At 48.0% G+C, this 10,541-nt stretch overlaps 1 protein-coding gene across 1 annotated transcript in view; it reads right to left on the bottom strand.

Moving 5' to 3' along the window:
* Positions 1–10,473, bottom strand: part of NELFB (negative elongation factor complex member B) — a gene marked incomplete at its 5' end in the record, with an annotated part of 12,623 nt that extends 2,150 nt beyond the window's left edge. The window contains 9 exons of the mRNA XM_009073443.1: positions 586–692; positions 1,809–1,951; positions 3,855–3,950; positions 5,428–5,530; positions 5,977–6,089; positions 6,333–6,518; positions 7,714–7,944; positions 9,532–9,631; positions 10,310–10,473. Coding sequence (XP_009071691.1) covers positions 586–692; positions 1,809–1,951; positions 3,855–3,950; positions 5,428–5,530; positions 5,977–6,089; positions 6,333–6,518; positions 7,714–7,944; positions 9,532–9,631; positions 10,310–10,473 — 1,243 coding nt within the window. The remainder of the gene's footprint in view (positions 1–585; positions 693–1,808; positions 1,952–3,854; positions 3,951–5,427; positions 5,531–5,976; positions 6,090–6,332; positions 6,519–7,713; positions 7,945–9,531; positions 9,632–10,309) is intronic.
* Positions 10,474–10,541: the final 68 nt, after the last annotated feature.

Genomic DNA, 10,541 nt, shown 5'->3' with positions numbered 1-10,541 from the left:
AATGTCTAATCTAAAGGTACTCCCTTTCAGTCATTTTTGCCACTTCCTTTGAAAACAGCTAGCCCAGGCATGTGGCTTTGACCTCTGAGACATAAAAGATGAGGAGTAGATTGCTTCAGAGCTCTCCTGCAACTCACCCCAAAGGAGTCACTGAACAAGGTGATCCCAGGAAAAAAGCTAAGGCTGTGTTTGGTCCTGTTTAGTTACAGCTTTTTTACCACACACAGCCCCAGGAACCTCTGGCCACCTGCAGTCATTCTGGGCAGTGGCAGAATTAACCCACCTGCTCTTTTATCCTTGATCCACTCAAACAGTTCTCAGCTAATCTCACTGTTAACAGAGCCTTTGATGTAAGGAACTACTGACCCTCAGCCACTATCCCTAAATTCTCACATCAGCAATGTACCCTAATTGCAGACCGACCCAAACACTTCTGCAGGGACTTCCAACTAGGCCACCAGAAGAGCCAAAGGCAGAACATGATGTCTTTGGCTCTGAAAGCCCTGTCACTCCAGCTTTACTTGCCTCCTGGGTGTCCAGTGCAAGACAAACAGTTATGGAATAGAAGATGAGACAAAAACTCACCTAGTGCTGGCAGAAGCCTAAGGAAAGCATTCTTGTTCCTCTGTTTAGTGATGTGAAGGATGTAATACAGCCCAATCTCACAAGCTATTCTGTTCTCCTGCAGGAATCTGTTAGGGCAGAAGCAGTTCCTTCATCAATAAAGCTAAAACGGATTTTTAAACTTTTAAATCTCTTTTGAAGAAGTTTAAAATACTGACAGAAACCACTGAGGTACAGCAGTAGCTAACCTCAAACCCACTGAAGAACAGCCTCTCAGTGACTGAGCAGATGATCATCATTATGTTCACCACCACACTCACCATCCAGTAACCACTGTGCTGTCTCACAGCCAAACAGCTGGACTGGACTGTGAACACTTAGCATGTATTCATGATAAAAGTGCTGTTCAAAATGGGGTTTAGAAGAAGCCCAAACACTCAAAAATGATGCAAAGTCCAACACTGCTTTGTTCCCAAAAGTCCAATATCAACACTGCCCTAGAGGAGAGTACAGCTCCCAGGACACAGTACACCAGATTGTGGCATACAGACAGGAGCTGTGCTGGAAATTCGTGCAAGTCTGCATATAACAGAGCACACAGGTTTCAATTATCCTTCTCACATACCTGAGTGACAGTTTATCGACAGAGAATGAGTGTGGGTGCCAAAAATGCCAACTTGATGATTTACAACAGCTCCTCAGAACCCAGCACGGGCCCTTGTCCAGCTGCACCCAAATCTGGGTGTTCAGACACTGTCCCAGGTTGCCCAGGGAGGCTGTGGCTGCCCCAACCCTGGCAGTGTTCACAGCCAGGTTGGCTAAAGCCTTGAGCAACCTGCTCTGGTGGGAGGTGTCTCTGCCCAGGGCAGGGGGTTGGGGCTGGATCATCTCTAAGCTCCATTCCAACCCCTTAGCATGCTATGAAACATCACCCAAACACTCAGCATTCACTGCCTGGGAAGCTGCACAAGCAGCAATTTGAAGAGTAGCATCAAATACTTTCATATTCAATCTGCCAAAAGAATGGTCATGACAAGAAATATCATTTTACGTAGATAGATGTTATTTAGGAATCATGGTGGAACCTTGTTCTGTTAAAGGAAAAGCTCAGCTTGATCAATCAGAACTAAATCTTCTCCCAGCAAAGTCTTGTCTTCAGCACATGCAGTCCTTCCCTGTCAGTGTTGGTGGCTCCCTGGTGCTTGGCTTTGGTAACCAGACCATACCTGAGGCAAGGTACATACTTGGTGAAAGCTTCAGGAATGGCACTGGGGTAGGGAATTGGTCCCTTCTCCTCCGAGGGCAGTTTCTGATCTACAGTGAACGTGTGATCATCCACCACAAAGGACATCAGCAGGGGCAGGAACCTGGTGATCAGCTCAGCTTCCTTGGAGGGATGGAGAATAGAGGGAAAAGAACAAGGTTTCATCAATCACTTCATGCCACCTATTGGTCCTGGAGTGCTGTAACACATGCAGCATGAGGAGTCTCATCCCACACCAGGAAAACAAGCTTTCAAACTTCCAGTTCCAGTCCAAATCCTTGAATAATTCACTTCCACATGTTCCACAGCAACTAGGAAAACTGTACTTCACCTCACCTACAGAAATACTCCTGCTCAAATCCTTTCTTTGGATGATAAATTAGCACTTCTTCTGAGAGATCTTTCCCAGCAATGCTGCAGGCAATGCATGCTAAGAATGAAACCAAACTGCTTTGAACAGTGACAGAACCAGAGGCTGGTTTGGGCTGGAAGGGAGCACTGGAGGCCATCCAGGCCCACCTCCCTGCTCAAGCAGGGTCCCCTGGAGCAGTCACTCAGACCTGTGTCCAGATGGGTTTGGAATATCTCCAGAGAAGGAGACTCCACACCCTCTCTGGTCTCTGTTCCAGTGCTCCATCACCCACAGTTTTTCCTCAAGTTCAGGTGGAACTTCCTGCACATCAGTTTCTGTCCATTCCCTCTTGTCCTATTGCTCAGTGCCACAGAGTAGAGGCTGATTCATGCTCTGACATCTCCTTGCAGGTACTGACAGACACTGGTAAGATCCCTCTCAATCATCTCTTCACCAGGCTGAACACAACGATTACAAATTGGGAATCATTCTGTTAACTCCCTGAACTGACAGAGATCAGTGCAGAGTCAGAACAGCAGCAATAAAGACATCTTGCACAAGGCAGTGCTGTGCCAGATCCACAGAGCACAACGTTACAGTTTGTAAGACAACCACAGATCAGAGCTGAAACACAGATTTGGAGATTCCCTTCACAAAAAATGTCCAGTCTCTTTCTAAGAGGTTCAGGAGAGAACAAAAATCCCAGTGCTACCCTTAGAGTTTCCGTCCCCACCACTGCTACAATCCCAGTGCTCATGCACACCTTCCCTGTGCTGAATTTAAACATGCAATCAGCCAGGAAGAGATGTCTTTTGGAGACTTCAAATGTCCCCCCAGGCAGGCATTTGCTGCTTTCTAGTTCAGAAGAGAAACAGCAAATTTCCCTGAGAAACAGCCCCACCATGGCTGGCCATCCTGCCCTCACCCAAACCCTCCTGCTCCTCAGCCACCCCAGGGCTTCCTGAGACACTCAGGAAATGTTCCCAAGGCATGGAATGGTTATAGCAAGCTGTGGCACTACATAACATAACCACAATCACAGAGAGCTGGAAGGGAAAACCCTTCTCCATGTCAGTGAAAAGCTTCTGCACTGCTACCAGAGTTTTGGGTCAGCCTCTGAATCACAGAATGGTCAGGGTTGGAAGGGACCTCCAGAGATCATCCAGTCCAACCCCTCTGCCCAGGCAGGGTCACCTAGAAAAGGTGACAAAGGAATGCATCCAGGTGGGTTTGGAGTGTCCCCAGAGAGGGAGACTCCATGCCCTCCCTGGGCAGCCATTCCAGTGCTCTGCAGCCTCCAGGGAAAGAAGTTCTTCCTCATGTTGAGGTGGAACCTTTTGTGTTTAAAACCCTTCTTTCCTCATGCAAAATGTGTTCTACAACCTCATCACTGTGTAGACATCCCCAGGAACAATGAGAACCAGTGCAGAATTGCACAGAGGTCCAGTCTGATCTTGGACCAGTAAGGATCAGGCACTCATGGACATAAAGGAGCAGGCAAAGGAAGCTCACAGCATGACCTCTTGAGCTGCTCCTCTGTGTCCACTGACATGTTCTTCCCAAGTGAGCTCTGATCAGAGGTTTGCACAATGAACATTAAATCAGGGATGCAATAAAACAAGAAACGAGTCTAAATTTGTTTAATTAGATGTGTTAATTCTGAACATGGCTCACCATTTTCGGCTCCTTGAAGACTTGACTGTCAATCATGTCCCAAGCTCCCTGTCCCAAGGACAGCATCCTAAGAAGCAGCAGCAGATCTGGGCTTTCCTTGAATTTGAAGGGGAGAAGAAAAACAGCTGTTTTGATCTTTCATGAGGTATTTCTTTGGAAGTGGTGGTTTATGTTCAAAGCTCTCCTGGATTAGCAGCTTTGTCTCCTAGAGGCATTCAGTTCTCCAGACTGACTGAAAACTGGTTCCTCAAATGGGAATCAAGTAACAGACACACCTGAGGGTTTGGGGGGGTTGGTAACTTCTAGGAATTTTGCAGCTATCTGATCACAACATCATTTTTAAATGTGTCCTGACCAATTAGTTCACTGAAATCCAATATGTGACAGGACAAATCAAGTCTGCTCAAGAAAGTAAGAAGGAGAAAGGGTATGTAACAATGACAGTGGGGGGTTTGTTTATACTGTGCCCTGAAACCAAAACAATTTTGAGTCTTAAGGTGTCATGAGGAAGTTATTCCATCCAACAATACTGTTTAACAGCTCAGGTCAGACACCTGTAGGGACACCTGTAAGGTATCCTTAGCATTTCAGCACCTCCTGCAGACACTGCTCACAGGAACTGTGTTGTATCAAAGCCAACAGACCAGAATGGTGCAAACTAACCCACAGCATTTACTGTGGCAGGGAGAAGGGCTGCTGCTGCCAGACCAGCTGAGGGAAGCACAAAGCAGGCAGGCACAGATTCTGGAGAGGATTCTAGATTTGCACATCTGTCCAGATAGAATGAGCCACGCAAATAAGTCATTGTCGGTTCAAACAGTCCCAAAATCACAGAATCACAAGATGTTCTGAGCTGGAAGAGACCCTCAAGGATCATCAGTCCAACCCCTGCCCTGCACAGGACACCCCAACAATGCACCCTGTGCCTGAGAGCATTGGCCAAACACTCCTGGAGCTGTGTCAGCCTTGGGGCTGTGACCACTGCCCTGGGGAGCTGTTCCAGTGTCCACACACCTCTGGGGGAAGAGCCCTTTCCTGATATGTTGCCTAACCCTCTCCTGACATAGCTCCAGCTGTTCCCTGGGTCCTGTCACTGGTCCCAGTGAGCAGAGAACAGTGCTGCTTTCCCTTGTGAAGAAGCTTCAGACCCCGATAAGGTCCCTGTCAAGTCTCCTCTTCTCCAGACTAAACAAGCCAAGTGACCTCAGTCACTCCTCATCTGACTTCCTCTCCAGACCCTTCATCATCTCCATGTCCCTCCTTTGGACACTTTCTAATAGCTTTAGATCTTCTTTATACTGTGGTGCCCAAAACTACCCACAGGGCTCAAGCTGAGGCTGCACCAGTGCAGAGCAGAGCAGGACAAGTCTCTCCCTTGCCCATCTCCAAACATTGCTCCTGCAGAGCTCTACAGCAGGTGCTACAAATGGACAGGTATCACCTTCCCCATATCTCAATTCACACAGGCACATTTGAGAACTTAATCATATTTCTACAGTGCCAGTCATTAGCTGAGGGATGTTAGTCAACTAATACTACAGTTGAAATGAGGTACACAAGCTGCAACACTTACCCTGGGTAAGGTGTCCTGTCCAACCAGGTCTTGAAGGTGCCTGATGGTGCTCAAGGCTAAGGTGTTAATGGCAAAGGGATCACACAGGATCATTGATAAATCCCTGAGAAGAAGGAAAAATCAAATATATATCATACATAGCAAACAACCCTACCACACAGGTTCAGATCCACCTGTGTCCTCCTGATGAACCTTCTCCTGCACTGGAAAAACACCATGAATGGTATTTGTTTGACCTGAAAGAGTTACCCAAAACCAACTACTAAAACTCTTCTGCACTGAGATCAAGCAGGAGATCTCCCACAGCCAGTTACCAGGCCACAGGGCAGACTCAAGAGTGGCAACTGAGGCAGTGCAAACTCTGTGCTTGGCTATGCCCGAGTGCATTGATGCTCATGGATGTTTGGGATGTCACCACACAGAGAAGCTGCTGGGGGTTTGCTGGCTCTAAGGAAGAATTAACACCTCCAACACCTGTCAGGTGTTGTGACTGCCAGGACATCCAAGAATCCATTTTCAGTTTCTCAATGAACAGCCCAAGTGTCTTACCCCAGCACTTGTTCTTGTCCTTTCTTCACTCCATCCAGAAACCCTTGCAATTCCCGAGCTCTTTTGTTGTCCACAAACTTCTCCCTAATGCAAGCATCAAGGCACCAGGTGAACTGTTAGAAGAAGTAGAAAGCTTTAGGAACCTCAGGAACTCCTTAACCAGCAATCAAATATATCATGTCAGAGAAAACAGGCTCAGAATGACCTCCCAATATCTGGGATTATCAAGGTCTGAACTCCCTTCAGAAAGAACTCATCTTCTCTGGGCTGAAGTCCCACAGGGCAGCAGGTGTGCACAGGACTGGGTGAAACAAAACTCTCCAGGAACACTTCCACCTGTCCCACATGGTTAGTACCTTATGACAGGGGTCAACAGTGCAGATTTCACTGATCTCCAGGTCATGCAGTGACATGAGGAGCTCTGCCCTCAGAGTGCAGTAATGGACATTCCTTGTCCGGAGGAACAGTGTCCTCAGGAACTGCAGCACCATATCATACAGCTTCACATTCTTCCCAATCATCTGGGTCAGCTTCTGCACCACCTGAACTCAAAGGGGAAAGATGTGGACTCAGTACCAAGAGATGTTCCTATTTCACACATACACAAAATGTAAATTCGTTACGTGACATGATTTATCAAGAAGGAAACATCCACAGTGACGTGAGTTCCTGAGAAGGAACTATCTACACCAAGATTTCCAAGAGCATTTGTTCAAGAGGTGTTCACCAAATCTAGCTGTAAAATACTTTTATCTCAACCCACAAGTTTGTTACTTTTACCCTTCTGATTCTCCCTGCTGGTTCTCCCCCAAGGGGAGTGAAGAAATGGATGTGTGGTGCCAAGTGTCCAACTGGGCTCAAACCACAACTCTGCAGTGTAAACTTGGAGGAAATTGCACCAGAGCACTTACACTAAATGGTTCTGAAAGCAAAACAGAACAAGCCAACCCCCATGTAACAGCCATGCTGCCCTCAGTGAAATTAAAGCTTCATACTGCCTTGTAATTAATCCCAGTCAAAGAGCAACTTTTCTGGTTGCAGATTGACTACAGCTTTCCATGTCCCTTGACATTTTTGTACTAAAAAAAAGGGCAACTTCTTTTGCCATGTCATGCCAAAAAAGGGTACCAAGAAAAGATATTTCACATATTCAAGCTGATGTGACAGAGACATCAGCCTTCAGAACAGCTGAGGAGTACTAAAGCCAGACTGAACAACAGAGAAAACAACTTGGCCTTGGCCTTAACTTTTAAAGTGTATAAAGAGCTTAGAACATTCATCAGTTATTACAGAGCATTGAGGAACTGCAGGGACAGGACAAGGAGGAATGGGGAGAAATTCAAAGAGGGAAATTCAAGTTAGCTATTAGGAAGAAGTTTTTGCTGTGTGGGTGGTGAGACACTGTCCCAGGTTGCCCAGGGAGGCTGTGGCTGCCCCAACCCTGGCAGTGTTCACAGCCAGGTTGGCTAAAGCCTTGAGCAACCTGCTCTGGTGGGAGGTGTCCCTGCCCAGGGCAGGGGGTTGGGGCTGGATGATCTTCAAGGTCTATTCCAACCCCTTAACATGGTTCTATGAACCATTAAAATGCTGCTGGGATGGTGTTTCTTGCAAAAGCTTTGTCCAGCTACAAGACTTGAGTCACAGCTGGTGGGGGAAACAGACCCTGTTCTGTGATGAGAGTGACTGAAAGCTGGTGAATCCCACTCCAGCATGCTCTGAGGGTTCCCTTTTCCTTACCTCTCCTTGGCGCCTTGTTTTGGGAGATGGACTGAAGAAGTTTTGCAAGAAGGAAATATCATTGCTGAAGAGAATGTTCTCCTTCTCCAGGATGTATTGCTTCAGCAGTGGTGACACCTCATCCCCAAACAGGGCCTGGTTATCCTGCCAGATCTGCCTCTTCACCTCCACAGCACAGGCTTTGTACAGATCCTTATCAGCCATCACCAACTTCAGCTTCTTCTCAGGGACCTGCAACACACAGAGCAGTTACAGAGTGTGCAGCACCTCACCTGCCTCACTGCCCATGGAGTCCAGAACAGACTACAGAGACACCTAAATCATGGAATCACAGAGCATCCTGAGCTGGAATGTCCCACAAGGTTCATCAGTCCAACCCCTGACCCCGCACAGGACACCCCAACAATGCACCCTGTGCCTGAGAGCATTGGCCAAACACTCCTGGAGCTCTGTCAGCCTTGGGGCTGTGACTACTGCCCTGGGGAGCTGTTCAGTGCCCAAACACCTCTGGGGGAAGAATCTTTGCCTAATATCCAGCCTAACCCTCCCTTGACATGACCTCAGACCATTCCCTGTGACCCTCCCCCGACATGACCTCAGACCATTCCCTGTCTCTGTCACTGGTCACAGAGCTCAGAGTTGCCCCTGCACTGCCCCTCAGGAGGAAGCTGCAGACCATGGTGTCTCCTCAGTCTCCTCTTCTCCAGCCTGAACAGACCCAGTGCCCTCAGCTGCTCCTCACGTGGCCCCTCTAGACCCTTCACTATCTCCATGTCCCTCCTTTGGATGTTCTCCAACAGCTTTAGACCTTTCTCATACTGTGGCACACAAAACCACCCCGAGGACTTGACTGCCCCTCAGGAGGAAGCTGCAGACCATGGTGTCTCCTCAGTCTCCTCTTCTCCAGCCTGAACAGACCCAGTGCCCTCAGCTGCTCCTCACGTGGCCCCTCTAGACCCTTCACTATCTCCATGTCCCTCCTTTGGATGTTCTCCAACAGCTTTAGACCTTTCTCATACTGTGGCACACAAAACCACCCCGAGGACTTGATGCTGCCCCCTCCTTTGGATGCTCTCCAACAGCTTTAGACCTTTCTCGTACTGTGGCACATAAAACCACCCCCAGGACTTGGGCTGATGCTGCCCCAGCACAGAGCAGAGCAGGACAATCAGCTGATCACCACCTCAGGCAGCCTGAGCATCACCCAGCACAGCAATAAATCCTCAGCAGCATCACAGACTCAGCTTTTACCTCCTCCTGTAGCAGTAAGTCAGCCCTAAGACAATTCAACCACCCAATCACACACTAAATTCCTCCTTATCTCTTTTAAAGAGAAGAAAATAGATTTCTTCTAAATGTATAAGACTGAGTTTTGGGGTGATGTTCCCAAACTCAGGAACTTACAAAAGTTCCAGGAGCAGTTTTGAATCCATTACATGATGCACATCACATACAACATGATGCTTTTAATAAGGACACTCCTATACATTTTTGTTTCACAGACCCGAATCTCACTCCTGTCTGCTCCTAGCTGCTTTCTTCAAGTTTTACCTCCCACTTGTCACAGATTTTTAAATCAGCTGTGGAAAAATTCACTTTTCAGTGACCCTGACTATTTTTAGGAAGCTGCATGGACTGAAGCAAACAGGGAATAGTCTAATCTGACTATGAAAAGGTAAAATGCTTTGTGAATTTAGCTGCTACCTGATGCAAGGATGTATTAAATCTTCAGTCAGTCCCTAACATGGCAGAGCTGGAGGAGCCACACACCAGACACCAGAGCTGTAACACCACAGCCCAGTCAGTCCAGTGTCCTACCTTGGGCAAGTGCTTCATGACACACATGACCACAGGTTGTATTGAAGGCATCTTCACCAGGGAAAAGCTCTTCTCTAGGAGATCTTCCAGCTTCTTGTATCTGAAAGCATGCAAGAGCACAAGGGTAAGTACCATGAAGCAGTAAAGGACCAAAGTGGTTCATCTCAAGAGAATCATAGAGCCATCAAGGTTGGAGGAGACCTCTAAGACCATCAAGTCCAATGATTAATCTGTCACTGCTGTAACTCCGAATCCTTAAATCATATCCTCCAGCCTCAGATCCAGATGCCTCCTAAACACCTCCAGGGATGGTGACTCCACCACCCTAGGGTAGTGCCTGAACACCCTAACAGGGAATACATTTCTCCTCACATCCAATCTGACTCTCCCCTATCTCAGCTCAAGGCCATTCCCTCTAGTCCTCTCCCTAGAGCCTGTCAGGGAGTTGAGAGAGCCATGAGGTCACCCCTGAGCCTCTTGTCAAGGCTAAAACTAAGCTGTGACTAACCAAGGCTATGGAGTCCCAAGCATTTCAAAATACCCACATGTTAAGCATCTCATGTGTTTCTCTCCAAGCAGCTGGAACCAACCCTTCCATTCATGAAATGTATCTGCACAATAGCAAAAACCTGACATAGGTACAGAATAATGAATCTGCTAGAGCTTCTTAGAGCCACTGGAACTTGATCCCCGAGGGACCCAACTCTGCCCTGCGGGAGTCACTCATCCACTACATCCTCACACAGAACTCCCAGCTCACCCCAAGGAGCCAACACACCTCTCCTCGACCTTCCCCTCCAAAGCGATGGCAGAGACCCTCTCCAGCAGCTTCTCCCGCAGCTCATCGAAGACTGACTGGTGGAACTCGAGCCGGGGGGTGCCGTGCAGGTCCAGGAAGGGCAGCGCGGACTGCAGCGAGGGCAGCAGCACCCCGTTCTCTGTCTGAAGCACAAACACGGCGCGGGGTCAGCAAACCGCAGCGGGGACATGCTGGTTAGCAAACCAAGAGA

Source organism: Acanthisitta chloris, unplaced genomic scaffold (genome assembly GCF_000695815.1).
Source record: "Acanthisitta chloris isolate BGI_N310 unplaced genomic scaffold, ASM69581v1 scaffold7574, whole genome shotgun sequence".
NCBI classification, from domain to species: Eukaryota; Metazoa; Chordata; class Aves; order Passeriformes; family Acanthisittidae; genus Acanthisitta; species Acanthisitta chloris.
This window is presented reverse-complemented; position numbering and strand designations above follow the sequence as displayed.